The following is a 21,346-nucleotide window of genomic DNA, read 5'->3' as shown; positions in this document are numbered from 1 at the left end:
TTGGACTTCATGGCTTGGTTTGTGCTCTGACATGCATTGTTAACTCTGGGGCCTTATATAGACAGGTTTATGCCTTTCCTAATCCTGTCCAATCAACTGAATTTTCCACAGCTGGAGTCCAATCAAGTTGTGGAAACATCTCAAGGATGATCAGTGGGAACAGAATGCACCAGAGCTCAATTTTGAGTGTCATGGCAAAGGCTGTGAATACTTATGTACATGTGTTTTTTATCGTTTTTTAAAATTTGTAATAAATTGTAAAGATTTCAAAACAAACTTCGTTCACCTTGTCATTATGGGGTATTGTTTGTAGAATGTTGAGGGAAAAAATGAATTTAATCCATTTTGGAATAAGGCTGTAACATAACAAAATGTGACAAAAGTTAAGCGCTGGGAATACTTTCTGGGTGCATTGTATTTGAATTCACCACAATCTCACTTTAAGCGTAACTAAAAAGAAAACCTATACTGCTATAAACGTTAACTATTTGTCACCTAAAATAGTATTTACTATTTCATTTTTTATATTTTAAATAGTTTTTAATTATATTATACACACAAACCCGAACATTTTAAATATGAGAAATGAGATTCCTACCCAAAATTTTATGGGTTTGATTTACTAAAACTGTAGAGTGCAAAATCTTGTGCAGCTGTGTATGGTTTCAATAAGCTTTGACAATAAAACCTGGAAGTAGATTGTTTGTTTTTTTGGTTTTCTTTTTTTGCAGAGCTGTACCAGATTTTGCACTCTCAGGGCCAGTTCACAATACAAAAAATGCACTCCGGTTGCATTCTGGGTATGCTTTTGCTTACAGTTAACACCACACACAGTTCCAGTGCAATTTTGATGCAGTTTGCTATGTACCAGTATGGTTCTGTGCAGAAAAAAATGCAGCATGTTCTACTTTTTATTTTCTGCTCCGGAAACTGACTCAAACTGACTTCCATGTATTCCAATGGCCCTGGTTCACACTAGTGCAAACACTGTGCATGCATTTTTGATGCAGAAAAAAGCGCACTAAACTGCATCTAGTGTGAAGTAGCCCTCAAGCTTTTCGTAAATCAACCATTATGGGTTTTCTAAAGATAGAGCCACATCAGTAATTTTCTCTTTCAGACAGGCTCCCTTTCATTTAAACCTCGTATATAGATGTTTGGAAGAAGGGGAAGGAGTCCAATTCTCTGACTCAATGTGTGTGGAAATTTCTGCTGGAGCTGCTGATCTCTAATTTTCAATGCTGTAGAAATGCTGTAAAACGTGTACAGGGGAACCAAGAGCCCCTCTTGCTGGCTGGATAGAAGAATACATACAATTCATATGCATTGATTCATATTTACCATTCAAATTTTTTAAAAAAGAAAATATTTTTAACATTTTGTATTTTAGTCTTGGCCACAGCAAAAAAATATGTACAAAATGCCCTGTGACTCATGATGCTGACTCAATCCATCTCTACTTTAGATGCCAGCCCCTATTATTGATCCAGCTATTACCAATAGCAAGGTAGGAGGGAATGAGCCAAGTGTAGGAGATATTTCCTAAAGAGTGCCACTTTTCTGGATTAAATAATAGGTTGGAACTGGGTGCAGCATGTGAAGTAAGAGTGTACTTACTTTTTATAGACCCTAATTAAACCTATGTGTAATGGAAATGCAGGATTAAATGCACATTACTACAGCACGCAATCTGTGTGGTGCAGTTCCATTCCTTTTCAATGGCTTCCCAGATTCACAGCTACAGTATCCTGCAATCTGCAGCGCACCACAAAACACTTGCCATGTGTTGTGGTGTGCTACGTTACAAAAGTGTCATCAATTTTTATGGGCCTTTGAGGTGCGTTGGCAGCTAATTCCAAATGAGCATCTCAGAAGTATACATTTTATATATTGCATCTTACCAGTCCTTAGATCTGGTGACTGCATTAGTTTTTATCAAGAAAAATAAAATTCAACGAGCGCTTAGATTCAAAGTAGCAACTAGAACACTAAAAAGGGAAACCATAAAACCTTCTATAAAACCATATAAGACATGTAGCGCTAAATCAACGTGACCTAAATCATTAATATCAGTAAAACACAATATAAATCACCATATAAAAAATAATTGTGGATAACGTCCGTGTGACCATATATCAAAGTGGTAAATGTCCCACAGTTGTATGAATTATTCCAATGTTAAAATTCAACAGGTGTATTAATAGATGACTTCTCTTGATCCCAGTAGTAACTGTAGTCCAGTGACGTGTGAAAGGAAATGATAAAATTGCACACTCACCAGAGGCGCAATATAAATGCGTTTATAAATCAGATAAGCCCGACGTTCCCTCAACTCTTGGAAAAAGATGTAGCCTGGAATGGAACAACCTCTTCTGTAACTTCTAGAGGTCCCCTTTAGGTCTACGATGAGAGTCTGCAACAGATGTCTCTCCTCTGGGCCCTGGGATGGTCACCTTGGGTTCCTGGGGGATTAAGTGCTCGGTACAGAGCAACAATTGGTGCCCATAGTGTAGTATTTCACATGTAAAATGTTTTATTTAGTTATGAAAAAGGTAAATGAGCACACATTCAAATAATACTCATGGGTCAGTATGGAGTAAAACTTCTGCAAATAGGTAGCATGGAATGAAATCTGCAAATGGGTATGCAGCCTAAAAGCTGCTGAGTGCACTAACCAGCTAGTAACAAAGGTGGCCGCCGGACCTCCGTGATCCGGCAGCTTGACCTCTCGGCGTGCGGGGCTCCTCCTTAATGCATTTCGTACCAAACGTACATTTTCAAAATGGGTGTGCGCCTTAATTAGTTTTCATGCTTTTATTTTTTTCCCCACCTGTTGCTTGTGCTAGTAATAGGTTTCCTGTCCTGGGGTGACAGCACTTAACCACTTGGCTATCTTAGGACAACAGAAACGGGACTACAAAAACCTCCCTTTCTTCTCCTTCCCATTTCATAGAACAGAGTTCTATAGTCCTTTGAGAACACTGTAACTGATAACATTGCAGCATAGGCAGAGAGAACAGGAAATGAGCTGACCAGAACTCCCATAGGATTAACAGGTGTTATTTTGCACATATGTTTAGGCTCTGCTCACACTGCTGCGATCCCATTGTCATGCGATTTCTAAAGCCATAGGGTTCCTGCGCAGCTCCAAAATGTTGCACTACTCTGTGATGTGATCTTTCTTCAATAAATAAACGTTTGGACTTAATTGAGGACCATGGTGTGCTGATAAATACACTGAGGAGTCTATGGCACTCAAGTTGTGTGAAAGTCACATCAAAATGGCGTCGGAACCTTTTAAGTGGGTCGCATTGAGTGGAACTGCTGCAGTTGAAATAAATGGGTTTCGAATTGTCATGTGACTGTGTTGCAAGTTCGCAGCAGTGTGATCCGGGGCTTAAAGGTTTATTGAGATTTCAGTATAACCAACCAAAAGGGACCAAAGACAGGAATTGCTAGGGTTTAGTTACCATTTAGGGGCAGCGAGCTGTGTCTGAAGGACCCCAAAACTAGTTCAGGTAATTTTGTAAACTAATGGGAAATGTTTTTTGTTTGTTTTACACTGCAATTTGGAGTACAGACTCTTGAATGCCCACTTTGGATTCTATTTACAATGTATCTACATGACTTTCACCCAATATTCACCCACATCTTCTAAGCCCCAGTTCACACTGCTCTACTGCCACTTTGTGAATTGCGACACATAGTCAAATGACAGTTGAAAACCCATTAATTTCAATTGCCGCCATTCCACTCAATGCAAGTGAAGTCGCAACCACTTTAACCACAAGCCTACAGGGCGCTTATACCTCCTTCCTGCCCAGGCCAATTTCCAGCTTTCAGCGCTGTTGCACTTTGACAATTGTGTGGTCATGCAACACTGTACCCATATGAAATTTTTATCATTTTTTTGTGACAGAGCTTTGTTTTGGTGGTATTTAATCACCTCTGGGTTTTTTTTTTTTCTTAAACCAAAAACCACTGAAAATTTAGAGAAAAAGTTTTTTCTTAGTTTTTGTTATAACATTTTCTAAATTAAGTGGTTTTTCTCCTTCACTGATGTGCGCTAATGAGGCTGCAGTGATGGGCACTGATGGGCATTGACAGGCATCACTGATGGGCACTGAAAGGCAGCACTCATATATGGCACTGATAGGCGGCACTGACTGGCACTGATAGGCGGCACTGACTGGCACTGATTGGCGGCACTGACTGGCATTGATAGGTGGCACTGATGGGTGACACTGAAAGGCAGCTCAGATGGGCACTGATGTGTCATTGATGTGCACTGGTAGGCACTGGCAGGTGGCGTGGATGAGCACTGACATAAGGCACTGATGGACACTGACAGGTGGCATTGTTGGGGCTACACAGATCATCAGGGCACACTGATCATCAGTGCCCTGATGATCAGTGTACATGTCCCCTCCGAGGGATGCCGTTTACTGGCTCTCCTCTTGAGCTGTCAGGGTGACAGCTCGTGAGGAGAGAAATGCTGATAACCGGCATTTCCCTATTTACATTCAATCAGCTATTATTGGACACAGCTGATCACATGACCGAGCCGACATCTTCGGCTCTTTCCGTTGATTGGTGATCCACAGCGCACCGCCGATCGCTCCCGGAGCCGCGCATGCTCAGTTAGAATTGGAGGACGTCATATGACGTCCTCCCAGAACGAGAGAACCACCTTGCATCCCTCATTTTCCTATATGGTGGGCAGGAGGAGGTTAAAAACTGTTCCTGTGGTACTTTGATGCGACTTGAGTGCCAAAGACTCCTCTAATCGTAAGCAAGTTGCACTGGAAATCGCACGATATTGGGGTCGTAGCTGCGTGAACCGAGCCTAAATGGATTCAGCTGGAAGAATGCATCAATCATGTGAAAACATTTATAAATAGACTCCTTCATGTTTTCATAGCTACCATTTGCTGAATAAATGCCCTGTATACTGTTTGGAGACAAGTCAGGATTCTGCTAAAAATTTCCCTCTGAGTTAACAGCAGCCAAACTGGTTGTACACAACAAGCGCAGTTACCTAGAGGGGGAAAGGGAATAACTTGACAGGTCCTCCACTTAATTGCTTTTGTACTGTCAGTCAAGTGGGGTGTTCCAGAGTTTGGCTGAACTTCTAAGCATTGCTGCCACACACACGTAAAGATGAAACGATACCTTTTTTTTTTTTTTTTTTGAACATGGCAATGCTGGTCAAAACTTGTGAAGCTTTCCAGCTAATCTGTTGGTAAGAGTTGAAACGTCTTATACAAAATTCTCCACCCTTCAGTCGCTCTTCGCCATACTTTTCAACACTTTTTTTTTTTTTTTTACCCCCTCTTAACAAAAAACAGCAAGAGAACTTTGTTTTGATTTATTTTTGTATCCGTGTTGAGAGTGATTGGTTATACACCACACAATGGGTCACTTAACCTAATTCACAAGTCTGCTTATTTTAAATAATGAATGTCATTGATGCATGTTATAAAATGAAAAAAAAGTCACATGTTAAAGCCTAACTGCAGGAGTTATTTGCTCATTATTTGTAGGGAATTATAGAACGGCCTCTTTCACTTACCTGATTCCTCGCTCCAGTGCTCTCCACCCCAAACTCTGGTCTTTGGATGGCCTTAGCATCATCACACACAATACAGAGACATTAACCCTTTGATATGTTGATGAGGCTGGAGTGCTGCCTGAGACGCTCGCGGCTTACAGAGCAGCTACCAGGGTTACTGATCACTACACTAGAGGGAGTCTGCTGGAACGTGGAGTAATGCAGGCCATAGACGGGTCGAAAATCGGCCGATTTTTCTTTTTAAAAAACGAAAAATCGGTCGTTCAAGCGGCCGACGTTACCAGCAACGGTAAAAAAAATCGTCTGATTTTCATCCCGTCTGCAGCCGGCAAAAAGTGTCCCTGCAGAGAGCTCCACTATTTCTTTGACAGTTCCTTGACATTTATAGCGGTTGCAACAATGCATTTGTATCCATTTAGGATACAGATGTTTTTATTCGGAAACAAATAGATACATTGTTGCAACTGCTATAAATGTCAAGGAACTGTCAAAGAAATAGTGGAGCTCTCTGCAGGGACACTTTTTGCTGGACTGGAATTCCTCCTCCTCCTTCTTCTTCTTCTTCTTCTTCTTCCTCTTCCTCTTCCTCTTCTTCCTCTTCCTCTTCTTCCTCTTCTTCCTCTTCCTCTTCCTCTTCTTCCTCTTCCTCTTCCTCTTCTTCCTCTTCCTCTTCCTCTTCTTCCTCTTCTTCTTCTTCTTCTTCTTCTTCCTCTTCCTCTTCCTCTTCTTCTTCTTCTTCTTCCTCTTCCTCTTCCTCTTCCTCTTCCTCTTCCTCTTCCTCCTCCTCTTCCTCTTCTTCTTCCTCTTCCTCCTCCTCTTCCTCTTCTTCCTCCTCTTCTTCCTCCTCTTCTTCCTCCTCTTCTTCCTCCTCTTCTTCCTCCTCTTCTTCCTCCTCTTCTTCATCCTCTTCTTCTTCTTCATCCTCTTCTTCTTCTTCATCCTCTTCTTCTTCTTCATCCTCTTCTTCTTCTTCATCCTCTTCTTCTTCTTCCTCCTCTTCTTCTTCCTCCTCTTCTTCTTCTTCCTCCTCTTCTTCTTCTTCATCCTCTTCTTCTTCTTCTTCATCCTCTTCTTCTTTTTTCTTCTTCTTCATCCTCTTCTTCTTCTTCATCTTCTTCTTCATCCTCTTCTTCTTCTTCATCCTCTTCTTCTTCTTCATCCTCTTCTTCTTCTTCATCCTCTTCTTCTTTTTTCTTCTTCTTCTTTTTGTCTTCCTTTTGCAGGTCACTGCTCATGCGCAGATTTTTTTATCAGTAAAAGATCGGCCGATTTGCCCATCATTGCCGCAAAAATCTGCCGATCGGCAAAATCGGCCGATTTTTTTCCAACTTTACCGATTACAAAAAAATCTGCCAAAATACCGAAAAACTGCCGAACATTTAGCCCACTAACGATCCGACAATCGGCCGATTTTATTTTCGGCCGATTTTCGACCCATCTATGGCGTGCATAAGGGAGCATAAAATAAGTATTTACATCTTAATCTCTTACCCCTAACCAAGCCCACTGCAGAGGTGATTTTTTTGTTTTTTTATTATTATTTATTTTTTTATCTTCCGCTGGAGAACTTAACCAGTACACATTTTACAATTTTTAGTTGCTGAATTTAGTAATCTATTTTATGAAATTATATACATGTCAAACGTTTATTTAAGCAAGATCAGGACTTTTTTTTTTTTTTTCTCAGAGAATTGGTGCAGTAACGCCTCCAATTCTGAATCACTTCTAGTCTCCTCCCCTTACCCACTTCCGAGCACAGTCCCCTACACACCTCCCAGTGATGCTTCTTATAGAGAATACACAGCCAAATATGGGTTTGTGGTGCTAAGTAATTTGTAATAACAAGTAAAATAGATCCCCTGCAGCCAGCACCAATGGACCCCAGCAACAAAACACCACCCCAGTAACAATAGAACTCCAGCAGCAGCAACAACAGATCTCCCAGCAGCCAGCATCAATAGACTCTCCAGCAACCATCAAAAATAGACCCCTACCTCCAAAGTAGATCCCTTCCAGCAACAGATGGCCCACTAGCAACAATAGATCTCCCCAGCAACAATAGACCACAATTTAAAACTGATTCTCTCCAGTGGCAATAGATCCCCCAGCAGCCACCATCAATAGACCTTCCAGCACACCCCAGCACCCCTTTCCTTTACATACATTCAGTGCTGAAACTGCGCTCCCGCTCAAAGAAAGCCCTGTGCAAGATGATTGCACTGTTCCATGGCTTTACACTGTTGAATGCTTTACACTTTTCCATGGCCATGCAGCATGCATGGTAATGCAAATGTGTAGGAGTGAATGGGTCCACATTTTTTTGTTTTTTCACACTAGACTGTGAACCAGCCACATGAGAGAGAATGGGATTTCTATTTGATATGCTTTTACGTGTACTAAAATGCAAGAGTTTTAAGGCATCAAAATTGACAAGTGTGAGTAGGCCCTGAGAATTGGTACTGTGTAGGGGAAAAATACACACGATTCAGTCTGTCACTGACATTAACCACTTGAGCTCCTGAGGATTTACCTCCCTTAATGACCAGGCCTTTTTTGCTGTTTGGCGCTGCACTAATTCAAATGATAATTGCGCGGTCATGCAATGCTGTACCCAAACGAAATTTACGTCCTTTTTTTCACACAAATAGAGCTTTCTTTTGATGGTATTTTATCACCTGTGCGCTTTTTTATTTTTTGCGCTATAAACAAAAAACCACGAAAATTTTGAAAAAAAACAATATTTACTACTTTCAGCTATAAAAAATATATATTGTAAACTCAAAGTTAGTCATAAATTTAAGCCAAAATGTATTCTGCTACATGTTTTTGGTAAAAAAACAACCCTGTGCATTAGCGGGCAAACTGGTGCTATCTGGGAGGGGCACTAACACTATCGGAAGTCACCAGTGACACTAATACAGTGATCAGTAAAAATCTGTTCACTGTAATCAATGACACTGGTGACAGGGCAGTGAAGGGGTTAACTGGGGGGGGGGGGGGGCGTGATCAAGGGGTCAGACGGGATTACTGGTGTACTAGTGGGCAATCTGGCATTATCTGGGAGGGGCGCTAACACTATCGGAAGTCGCCAGCGACACTGATACAGTGATCAGTAAAAATCGGTTCACTGATCAGTGACACTGGTGACAGGGCAGTGAAGGGGTTAACTGGGGGGGGGGGCGATCAGGGGGTTAAATGTGTCCTAGAGTGTTCTAACTGTGGGTATGTGCTGTTTTACTCACTGTTTGTATGTCGTCTTCTCTGTCTGGAACGGAATGTGTCCAGGCAGAGAAGAATGACATCATATCCTGTCCTGTGTAAATGTCAACATAGGACAGGGACCGATCATCTGATTTCAGCCAGACATCACTGGCTGAAATCGAATGATTGATCCCTCCGGGATCAAATGGTGTCACCCGCGGGTCGGCGGGAGCGTGCGCGCCCCCTGCCGGCGAAAACGTCGGGAGCACGTTTTAAAATGTACTTTTGTGCCCCAGTGCCACCCTGCACACGTATATATACAGTGGCAGGGCGGCAAGTGGTTAACACAGTCATCCCGTTTGCTGGGGTGACTGCACACCTGTGCATGGGCAAAAGTGACATCATCCTGCTCTGGCCAAAGACAGCCACAACCCGGCACCCAGAAGATGCCAGCGATGGACAGCCCACCGTTGAAGGAAAGGTAAGTATTGCACGTTAAACCTTCCAGTGTTTTCTCCCTACTAGCACATGTGCAGTGTATGCCTCTGGTGATAACCATCACCGTTGCCAGTGTGCTTATGTCTGCTCTCAGATGACTGGTCTCATAGCTGATCACAGTTTGAGCACCATGCAACTAGATATCTAATCAGAGGCTAGGATGGCACTGTCTTTGTCTACAAGAGGATAGAAAGGTATAATTTTACCATTTTAAGGCATTAATAAAAGCTTACCATTGTGAGCACCCCTGCCAGGGTAATGTGGTTTGTGTCGGAAATTGGCCTGTTACAGAGGAAAAATAGATCTGGCAGAGTTAACAGGTAATAGAAATGTTACGGAGGGACTTGGAAAAAACAAACCAGTATGTTAATGCTGATGACCAGATATATCATATGTATTTGTATTTTTCTTGTAATTGGAATTTTCCCAAACTGAAAGTTATTCATACAAGAGGGATTAAATTGTAGGAGTAGGTACCTGTCATTATCCATTCCTTTGTTTCCATGCATGCACCACAGTTATCTCCTATGTTGTATCCTTTTATGCTAGCCAGGCACTTGTGTTGAATAAAGTCTTTTTAGAGTCCATGAAAGGATACGTTCACCTTTTGTGTAAAATAAATAAATAAATGCACATCTTTTTTGCAGGTAAATAGAAAATGTGCATTTATTATTTTTCTGCATTTCAGCCTGGAAGGCATTGCATCTGCGATCATTAGATCGCAGGTGAAATGCCTGGATTCTGGAGACTGTCTCAGTATACTGTCAGCCTGTACATCAGAGGGGCAGGCAGTTACTGAATGACAGGAAGGATCAATGAACAGTCCCAGCTTTCTGTCACAGGGAGGCAGCAGGTCATGGAGAGGCTGCATGAGTGGGACAAATGGGTGGAACATGTAACATGTTCCTAAATGTGAACTAATCCTTTAAAAACTGTATGTTCAATCTTTCTCTATTACCATTTGGAATTATAATTGGAAGAACAGAAAAATAGATTTTGTTAAATGTTCTCACTTTTTTCATTCATTTTAAAGTGTGTTTATAGTCAAATATTTTTGTTTTGGATAGAATGAGAAGATTAGAACCCCTGTCAGATTTGTTTAGTCAAATATCTTTTTATTCAGAAACATTTTGAAGGTATAGAAGTAGACATGTTGATCTATAGCAGCCTTTTTCAACCAGGGCTCTTCAAGTGTAACTTGGCAAAATGTCTACAAATTGCCCCTTATCTACCAAAAATTGTCAAAAAGTCAATGGGGTGGATCAAGCCTGTCTTTACTGTTACCAAAAGCTACAGTTTATTTTTTATTGTGCAGCATTATAAACTTGGGCACCATGTGGGTGTCCGGCATCCTAACAACCAGTGAAATCATAGGTTGACAAGGAGAACATCGAGTCTCCGAGTACTTCCTTGTTTGATGACCCCGTCCCTCTCCATCAGCACTGGAGTCATATTAGCTGAATGATGGAGAAAACCTGAGGGAGAAGAGAAATGCTTGAATACTAGTCAGTACCAGTGTGCAAAGAGGACATTATGCATTGTAGATGTTGCTGAAAACTTAACCTATCCAAAACCGAGCTCCTGGTCTCCCACCCCCCCCCCGTGCCCCCCCCCCCCCCCGTGCCCCCCCCCCCATCCTCTCCATCACTACTAACAACGCCACCATCTCTCCCACCCCACATGCCAAAGTCCTGGGTGTCAAACTGGACTCCCACCTCTCCTTCCTACCCCACATCCAACTGCTATCTAGATCTTGCAGGCTCCACCTCCGCAACATCTCCAAGATACGCACATTCCTCACCCCAGACACCACCAAACAACTCGTACACTCCCTCATCATCTCACGCCTGGACTATTGCAATTCCCTTCTCACTGGCCTACCCAAACAAATGCTATCCCCACTCCAGTCGATCCTAAACTCCGCGGCTAGACTCATCCACCTCACCAACCGCTCCACATCTCCCTCCCCCCTCTGCCAATCCCTTCATTGGCTCCCGATTGCCCAACGCATCAAATTCAAACTGCTAACTCTGACCTACCAAGCCATTCACAACGCCGCCCCAAACTACATAACTGACCTGATACCCAAATACTACCCTACCCCTGCCCTCCGCTCCTCACAGGACCTCCTACTCTCTAGCTCCCTGGTCTCCTCCTCCCACGCCCGATTGCAGGACTTCTCTAGGACTTCCCCCATCCTCTGGAACTCCCTCCCCCAATCCATTAGACTGTCACCTACCCTCCTCACCTTCAGGCGCACCCTGAAAACCCTCCTCTGCAGAGAAGCCTACCCCACCCTCACCTAACACCCGACCTCACCTAACAACTAACCTCCTCCACTCCTCCCGCCACTCCATTCCCCACAGCCATCTCCTCCTGTACCACCTTCCCCGCCCTCCTAGATTGTAAGCTCGAAAGAGCAGGGCCCTCGAACCCCTCGTGTATTGTATTGTTACTGTCTTGTCTCATGTTCTGTCCCCCTTGCTATTGTACAGCACTGAGCATACCCTTTGGCGCTATATAAATACTGTATAATAATAATAATAAATGTAAAACTATTGGTTTAGTTTTTTTTTATATACATTTTAGAATGGGGTGCCTCGATATTGTACAGTATTTTGAAGAGTACTGCAACTGAAAAGGGGTTGAAAAACAATGATCTATAGCAATTAGCTGGTATGTACCACATAAATAACAGTGATGTAGAAAAGAACAGAAACGGTGTAGAAATGCAAACTGTATGGTTGACTGGTAGGAAGAGGGCCTTTCAGAGGCCAGAATGGGCCTTCGCAATAAGCATGCACACCACGGAATACGTAACAAGAGGGGAAATGGGGGGGGGGGGGGCAAGGGGTAAACTAACTAGGCAATCTTGATAGTTCCTGAAACGCTCAAAGATACTGGGTATGTGAGAGCGGGTAGATAGTTTACTGCGGAACGAAGGCTCGGAAAGTTACTGTAGGGCCTCCAACACGTCCACATAGTGAGAACTTGTTTAGGATCAGAGCTGTCCTCTGCCACTAATGTTTCTAATGTTATTTAGTATCTGGGCCCATTTCAAAGATGAGTAGAAGTGGTTTTCCAGTGATGATAGATGGCTGCCCAGGCCACTAACAAGCAGTTATACCTTTTTTGACATTTGAAATGGACCCAGGGATTATCGACAAAAGGGCAACTGTAGGAGAAGCTAGAATATAAGAATTACACAGAATTGTAGGAGGTAAATATTTTCTGCCAAAACAGTACAATCAAACGGCAGTCCCACCATATATGAAGGTAAGAGCCTTCAGCTTCCGTGCGTCTCCTGTATGTGCTAGGGGTCGAAAGGTAGATAAAATGCAGTTCAACCGGAGTCCTATACCATTAGGACACTCTCTTGTAGAACTTTTCATGGAGACAAGAAGATATTGAAAGTCTGTGTGTGAAATTGAAACATTTTCTCCAATCTTCATCAGAGAACAAAGTACTTAGGCATGCCTCCCACTTAGGTATAAATTGGAGTACCCCTCTCTGAGATAGGAACATTTAGGAAGTAGTCTGGGACAGAATAGGCGTCCGCTCCACATCTGTGGAGAAAGTCTGCTAGCTGAATCATTGGGGGGGCTGATTTGCTGTCTGAAATTCACCCTCACTATTTGTCCTGGTGACTTTTATAACCAAGAAAAAAAAAGAAGAAAGTGGGGTTTGCTTAAGAGAGGGAACTCATTGCCTTTGAGATTTCCCCTTGCTCCTGTACACAGGGAAAGGGGAATATCCACATACTGGAAAAAATAAAGTAGCTTTGGCTTTACATACATTTTACCCTTGGAAAAAAGATAATTTTTGGCAAATTAATGTGAACATGGAATTAAAAATAAATCATTTGATATTAACTTCATTTAAAGCTGCATGTCCAGACGGTTAGTAGATCCACTGCTTGCTAGCATTTCATATTCCAAATAACATTTTGTATAGAAACATTCAGATAGCTCTCCTTTTATATCCCAATAGTATAACCTCCTTCTGAACGTAGCATACACCTTGCTCAATTTTTGAAGTTGCATTAAAGTAGAATTCCAGCCTAATGCTGACTATCCCCTTCTCCCTTCTACTATTTATGTATAAAAGATGTGTATAACTCCCCATTTTTAGTCCAGTCATGTGATCCCGTGTTAGGCTTGATTCACATCTGCACTGATGCAGGAATGCATGTAATCGCATGCATTCCTGCACCCTCACCGAAAACGCAGTGCTTTAAATAAAAAATTTGTGGGTGTGCCACTAACTTTTAATAGCACTCCCATGCACTTAAAAAATGTGACACATTTTTTCCCACACAAGAAAATGCATGGTACAAAAGCATCATGCAATTTCCATGTGGTAAGTTTTTTAAAAAAGTGCTGGGACCTTTTCTCTGCAGGAACCGCAGCCCATTCAAATGAATAGGCTGCCATGATTGCACAGTATATGTAAAGCGGAAGTTAGTGAACGGTGGCTGCAGGGGAGAAGAGGGAGCACTTGACAACAGCTGGGGATTCTGGAAGTGGTGACATCACTTATACGCTCCAATTTCCTAGCTGTTGTCAGCCCTCCCTCCTAGGCCCTGCAGTCACTGCTGACTGACACAAGGGAACTGGAGCTGCTGATCATGTGACTGGAGTCAAAATATATAAGTATACACTTTTTTTTTTTTTTTACACAAGTTAGGTAGCAGGAGGCAAGAGGGGACATTTTTTAAGCATAGTTCGTGTTAGACTGTAATTCTACTTTAAGTGTACTGACATAGTTGTGACAAAGTTGCACCTTGCAGGAAATGTATGGGAAAACGCAGGTGTTCAAATGGGCTTGCTAGATGGAACGTTTAAACTGGAAATAAACCCATCCATTAAATCGTTTCCCATTGAAGGCATGCCATGAATAATGATCACAGTTGCTTGTGCTCTCTGCTGAACTGTCAAGCCATCAAAAGGCTTGTGTCCTAACTGAAGGTGGCTTCTTTTGCTGTAAAACATAGGAGGGTTTGTTCTTCTTTAACATGTTCCTTCTACCAGCTCTCTCTGTGTTTCTGGGTTAGTGCTGAGTACAGTAATGAACGAACTTAATAGAGTCCTACAAAGCAAGATTTCACATCCTGGCTCCAGGCAAAGTGGTGAGCAGTAGCATAAAAATACAATGCTGCTGAATTAAAAAAGGGGGGGGGGGGGAAACGCCCTGCTATGCTGGTGATGTCACCCTGTCAAGTTACTTCAACATATTTCGATTGAAATCAAGTGAAAAAATATTTTTGGTCCTGCCAGTAAATTAAAATTTGATCCCAAGCTGGAAGATGTTGCTGGACAGGCCTCTCTGTTGGTCTGTTCTTGTGTACAGTCTCCTCTACTAATAACTTCTGAGAGGGTGGGCCATGCTGGACTTTTACAGATATATATATATATTTTTTAAATAAATAACCCGTTTTACATGGGTGCCTGTGTTCTGTCTCAGCAGGGGATCCATAGGGGTCTGCTAAATTAAATAACCCATTTTACATGGGTGCCTGTGTTCTGTCCTAGCAGGGGATCCATAAGGGTCTGCTAAATCATACCTGGATGCAGATTTATTGCGTTGGATCTGACCAACCTGAATGGACCCAAATGTAAACAGAAGTACATCTGTTTACATTCAGCCACCCAGCTGAGGGATACATTGCAGTCTGTTTTTGTTGCTCGTCATCTGTTTTTGTTTCTCATTTCATCACGGGTCAAAAACGGACTGATGGAATGCTAGTGTGAATGTCTATGGGTCTAAAGCTGAAACTCTTAACAATTACCTCTGCAGTGCATCTGTTCTTAATACAATAATCTGCAGGGGAAAAAAATCAACTTCTAATTTGTGCTTTTTCTTATAATTTCCTGCTGTACCCTTCCCTGCCAGCACTGCACTTGATGAGTTTCACCAACACTGGAGCCATTCTTAGCCCCCCTTCACTCTGGAGCGTTTTGTTGTGCATATCCCCAAGCAGAAGGATGAAGAATCCTATTATTCTCAGTGGGCTGATCATACCTGAGCTTTGTCACAAGAAACTTGAAAAAGTACATGAGCTTCTTTGGAACAGAGTTTTGCATTTTGGCACCACATACTTTAACAGGAGCACCTAAAGAACACGTGTTTATGCATGTGTGTGCACATTTAAGTCTTTGGGGCTAAAAACACTTGATTTTTTATGATTCTGCTATTTTAAAAGTCACACAAAAATTCACGTACAGATGTGCAAAAAAAAAAATAAAACTTCTAATCGCCCGGCTACTCTCAGGCTAAGTGTGCATGGGAGCTAAGGTGCTGCGCTATTTTGGCAGGAGAGCACACAGTCGTAGGTGTATGCAAACAATTTCTTTTTCACTGCAAAGATAAACAGAGTGGAACTTCACTCTCTCAATCTACATTGACTATTTGTAATTGTTCTGTTAGCATACAGTAAATAGATAGGAAGGTATAGTTTAACTGATTTTAAACTTTTTTTTTTCTTCAGAAACTTCATGTTTCTGGCCTAGGCAAATGATATAATACATTCAGGGGGGGAGGGGCTTGCTCACCTAAGAACGCCCCCCTGTATGCATGCTTGAGCTAAGGACAGATGGATTCCAGGAATTAAATGCTACATGAATCTGTCCTTACTTAAGATGGCCACGGCCAGAAAGTGATTTCTCAGCAAAATAAAGCATTGAGGTGGGGGAGTTTGCTTTGAATGTTAAAAATGAAATATATAGCTTTTATGGTTTGTGGTGCTCGTATGCAGTGTAGTTACACTATGAATATTCCAAAAAACTACAATTAAAATATTTCAATGACATCACACGTGCTCCAGCCTCACAGAAAATGTTATTTCCATAATGCATTTTACTTCTTTATGAATCCAAACCATAAATAAAACTGTATGTGATCGAAGAAAAGCTTAAACATCTCAATAGATCAATATAGTCAATCACAGCTTCAAAAATATTACAAGATTAGTAGGTGATGTATGTGCAGACCATGTATTCGAATTCTCTGTCCTCTAAGATTGGATTATTTTGTTCTGTTTTGGATTATTTGAAAATTGTTATTTTTTAAATTTATTTAACTAATAATGAGGCTTCAGAGATTTTGTAGTTGAATTTATTGTTTTGTATTCCAGGCTGGAGGCTCACAGGTCATTTTCACCAATCCACTGGAGATTGTGAAGATCCGCTTGCAAGTGGCTGGAGAGATTACTACTGGCCCCCGTGTCAGTGCCCTGACCGTTCTCCGAGACCTGGGCTTCTTTGGCCTTTATAAGGTATTGGTATTTAATAGATCTGTATGTGTAAATATATAGAGGTCAGTCTAAAGGTCATTCTTGCAAGAATTGTTTTTTTGTATAAAGGCTAAGTTCACCTTTTATAACATGTTGCATGTTACATCCGTATCCAGGGTGTAACATGTTACTAAATGAGCAGCCCCTAATCCCCCATTGTGACAGCAGGCTGGGGATCTTCTCCTCAATCTTGCTGTCACAATTTTAAGAGACCACGGCTGTGCGGGCTTTGCCCACCCAGCCACGTCATTCATTCACAGAGTTCTGTGAATGGGAGAACTACAAATACTGTCAGCTACTGCAGCTGATGGCTTGTAGTTCTCAAAGAACTACCAAGATGCTGATGAATGCTGTAGGCAAACTATTCTTCCTGTCATTCAGTAAATGCCTGTCTGTAGAAGGTACAGGGAGACAGCTACACAGACAGTCTGCAGGAGCCTTGCATTGTACCCGTGATCTGCTGATCACAGGTATAATGCATTACAGGCTCCTAACCTAATGTAAAAAAAAGTACTTTTTTTCTTTTTTATCCTTTTAATATTTGAATGACTTGGCCCACACAGAATTCTAGTTTGCCTCTAAGGTGGTATTCGAAAGCCAGTGCATACCAAGCCTTTATTTGGTTAGGGGTGGTGAATTGTAGTTTTAAACATTCACTGTAAAGAAGAAAAAAAAAAGCAAATTCCTTTGAGTGCCCTGTTTATGTAAGTTTTAATAATCTGTTATTGCATATAGTACTTTAAAGATTGCTAGGTATGTTCACAAATCTGCCATTTAAATTATGGAGCATTGGATCAAAGAAAAAAAATATATAGATAACAAATATGTATCCTGTGTTCTTGTGTACTTCTACAGGTAAAACTTGGGGTTAATGACTTTACAAAGTAGAAAGGCGAGGGGGGGGGTGCAAAAGCTAGTGGATCAAAATGTGACTGGCTGCCTATTGTTTACAGCCATTGACTCCAAATAATTCTGCATGCCAAATAATTTCTAGACCTGTAAGCTATGAGAATTAAATGGAGAAAGGAGGTAGGAGCTCCTACAGGTGCCAGGAGCATTAAATAACCCTGGAAGACAAGGTGCACCTCTGTCTTGTATAGCTGAAGCCTTCCCCCTTCAGTCTGGCATTTTTTTTCTCCCCCCTTACACCAGACAATGTGCATTCACTGCAGGAGACTGGCCTAAGCCTGAGTCTCCCAGACCTGCTGGCTCCTTCTGCCCAACCCGACACAGAGGTGCCTTTGTCAGCGTAATTACTCTCCTGTTGTTGTAGAAATGGTTGTTTAGTGCTGGGCTCACAGGTTGGGCTGGAATATGCAAGAATTAGCATGCTAAAGAGAGTTCTCTAGCCTTGTAGGTATACTGTTGGTCCCATGTTCCAGTCCCTGCCTGGAATGTACTACCTGTTTGACAGTACAGTATGGAAATTATCTTTTTGCTCACCACCCTTCACTTTTACTTAAATCATTTTTGGTAGTAAGATTAATAAATAAATTAAGCAAACGTACATTGCAGAGATGTTTGTTTTTTTTCAGTTCTGTGCAAATGCAAAGAAAGTTAAATAACAAATGTAAAATATAAAATACTTCAAATTGATAGTCTAGTTTTTGGTAGGTAGCAAGTTAAACCATGTCACCGTTTTATAGCTCGTGCAAATGTTATTGGTCCCCTACAGCAGGGTTCTCCAAAAATTCTAAACAGGCCAGTTTACTGTCCTTCAGACTTTAGGTGGCCAGACTGTGGCCAGTGTGAGTAGACCATGCACCAGAATCAGCAGGAGTAAACAGTGCCTCAGGCCTGGCAGTCAGTGGGAGAAAACAAAATTACATTGCACCTGCAGTCAGCAGGAGGAGGAATAGTGGCTCATCATTGGTGTCAGTGGGAGGAATAGTGCCTCATCATTGGTGTCAGTGGGAGGAACAGTGCCCTAGCTCTGGTGTCAGTGGGAGGAATAGTGCCCTAGCTCTGATGTCAGTGGGAGGAATAGTGCCCCATCATTGGTGTCAGTGGGAGGAATAGTGCCCCATCATTGGTGTCAGTGGGAGGAATAGTGCCCCATCATTTAAGTCAATGGGAGGAATAGTGCCCTATCCTTGGTGACAGTTGCAGGAATAGCATCCCATTTTTGGTGTCAGTGCAGGAAATAGTGCCCAATCATCAGTGTCAATTGGTGCCAATGGGAGAAACCGTGTTCCATTGTTTATACCAGTGGGAGGAGTTATGCTCAACTGTTGGTGTCAGTGAAAGGAATAGTGTCCCATGGGTCAGATAAAAACAAGCAAAGGGCTACAGTTTGGAGACCACTGCTGTACAAGATTCTAGGGTCTGTATGCATATTGCAGCCATTACAAGAGGTCCTAACTTCCCATGTTGGATTCCACTTCCTGTGACCCCAGGCTGTCATGGACCAGCTCCTTGGAGGTGTATCACCATGTTGACCTGGGTTCACAGTGTAATAATGCAGAAAGCAGCACTTATACCATAACGCCAGCTCCGCTCTCTGCAGTACAGAAGATAGCCCACTGCCCCTGCAGGGAGAAGAAGAAAAATCAAGATCATCTTATCACTTGGCAAAACACCAAAGTAAAGGAGGTATACTATATTGCCAGAAAGTTTGAGACACCCTTCCAAATCATTGGATTCAGGTGTTCCAATCACCTCCATGGTCACAGGTGTATACAATCAAGCCCCTAGGCATGCAGACTGCTTCTACAAACATTTGTTAAAGAATGGGTCGCTCTCAGGAGTTCAGTGAATTCAAGCGTGGTCCCGTGATAGGTTGCCACCTGTGCAATAAGTCCATCCGTGACATTTCCTGGCTACTAAATATTCCACGCTCAACTGTTAGTGGTATTATAATAAAGTGGAAGCAACTGGGAACAATAGCAACTCAGCCACCAAGTGGTAGGCCACGTCACATGACAGAGCGGGGTCAGTGCATGCTGAAATGCACAGTGCGCAGAAGTTGCCAACTGTCTGCAGAGTCAATAGCTAAAGATCCTCCAAAGTTTGTGTGGCCTTTAGATTAGCACAACAACAGTGCGTAGAGAGCTTCATGGAATGGGTTTCCATGGCCGAGCAGCTGCATCCAAGCCTTACATCACCGAGTGCAATGCAAAGCACCAGATGCAGTGGTGTAAAATGCCGCCACTGGACTCTAGAGTTCTGGAGACGTGTTCTCTGCATTGATGAATCACGCTTCTCTGTCTGGCAATCCGATGGACGTGTTTGCGTTTGCTGTTTGCCAGAACAACGATACTTGACTGCATTGTGCCAAGTGTAAAGTTTGGTGGAAAGGGGATTGTGTGGGGTCGTTTTTCAGGGGTTGGGCTTGGCCCCTTAGTTCCAGTGAAGGGAACTCTTAAGGCGTCAGCATACCAAGACATTTTGGGCAATTTCATGCTCCCAACTTTGTGGGAAGTGTTTGGGGATGGCCCCTTCCTGACCCAACATGACTGTGCACCAGTGCACAAAGCACGGTTCATAAAGACATGGATGAGCGAGATTGGGGTGGAGAAACTTGACTGGCCTGCAGAGTCCTGACCTCAACCCGATAGAAAACCTTTGGGATGAATTAGTGTAGAGACTGCGATCCAGGCCTTCTTGTCCGACATCAGTGCCCGACCTCACAAATGCACTTCTGGAAGAATGGTCAAACATTCCCATAGAAACACTCCTAAACCTTGTGGACAGCCTTCCCAGAAGAGTTGAAGCTGTTATAGCTGCAAAGGGTGGACCAACTCAATATCGAACCCTACGGAGTAACCCCCGGTTCACATCTATGCGGGTAGTGCCACTGCAGATCCGCACGAAAATCCGTGGCGGCACCACCCGCACAGAGAATTGCGGACCCTCGGGCGGGTGCCATTAGTTCTAATGGAACGCCGCCACACTGGGAAATGCAACCATACTGGGAACCGAGGTTCCCGTGCGGGCTGCATTTTCCAAAGAAGTGTGGGGACTTCTTTTCCTGCATGTCACGGGCATGGGAGTCCATTCAAATGAATGGGCTCCCATGCCCATGCAAAAAGTGGCCCTCACGGCCGCATAGGTGTGAACCTAGAGTAAGACTGGGATGCCATTAAAGACCATGTGCGTGTAGAGGCAGGCAAGTTTTTAAATTGACAATACAATATATTTTATATATTTTAAAAAATCCCATATAAAATAAATATTTTATATTTTTAAATTTCATCTTTCTTGGTATTTATTTATTTTTTTATATATAGCAAGATCTATAGCAGATCAGTGTCTGCCGTATGCTTATCATTGTTTGCTCACCTGTTTTACTCCATGAGGTATATATGGTAAAGCAGCACCTTGCTTCACTATCTATTATACCTGTGGAGTAAAACAGGTTGGCTGTGAATGGCGGAGCACGGTTGCCATAGGAACGTCGGATTGAGAACGAGGTTTGAAATTTTGGCAAGCGCTAAATGAATTCACAGAACAATACCTAAGATGGCACCGCCAAACCCCAGGAGAAACAACTTTTGTATTTTTAAAAAACAGTAAGTAAAATGCGATTTGGGATGCATTACGGTGTGTATAGATTTGATAATACCTTTATTTAATGGAATAGCTTAAAAGCAGAACAGAATGGGGAGCGTTTACTACCACTTTAATGCTGATACTTCCCTTAGATTGTAAGCTCCACATGCAGGGCCCTCTTATTCCTTCTGTATTGTCTTGAGCTGCACTATCCCTCCCTTTATATTGTAAAGCGCTGGTCGAACTGTTGGCGCTATATAAATCTTCTATAATAATACTTCGTGTTTTTAGTG

General features: G+C 42.4%; 1 protein-coding gene across 1 annotated transcript in view; it reads left to right on the top strand.

The window, feature by feature from the left end:
• The window catches only part of SLC25A13 (solute carrier family 25 member 13), a 247,445-nt gene that overhangs the window by 177,977 nt on the left and 48,122 nt on the right, over positions 1 to 21,346 (top strand). Inside the window, exon 14 of the mRNA XM_089678657.1 lies at positions 16,404 to 16,544. Within this exon, the coding sequence (XP_089534783.1) occupies positions 16,404 to 16,544 (141 nt within the window). The remainder of the gene's footprint in view (positions 1 to 16,403; positions 16,545 to 21,346) is intronic.

This window comes from Staurois parvus, unplaced genomic scaffold (genome assembly GCF_062004578.1).
Source record: "Staurois parvus isolate SC_StPar_1 unplaced genomic scaffold, SC_StPar_1.0 ptg000208l, whole genome shotgun sequence".
NCBI classification, from domain to species: Eukaryota; Metazoa; Chordata; class Amphibia; order Anura; family Ranidae; genus Staurois; species Staurois parvus.
Note: the sequence above shows the minus strand (reverse complement) of the source record. Positions and strands in the feature narration are given on the sequence as shown.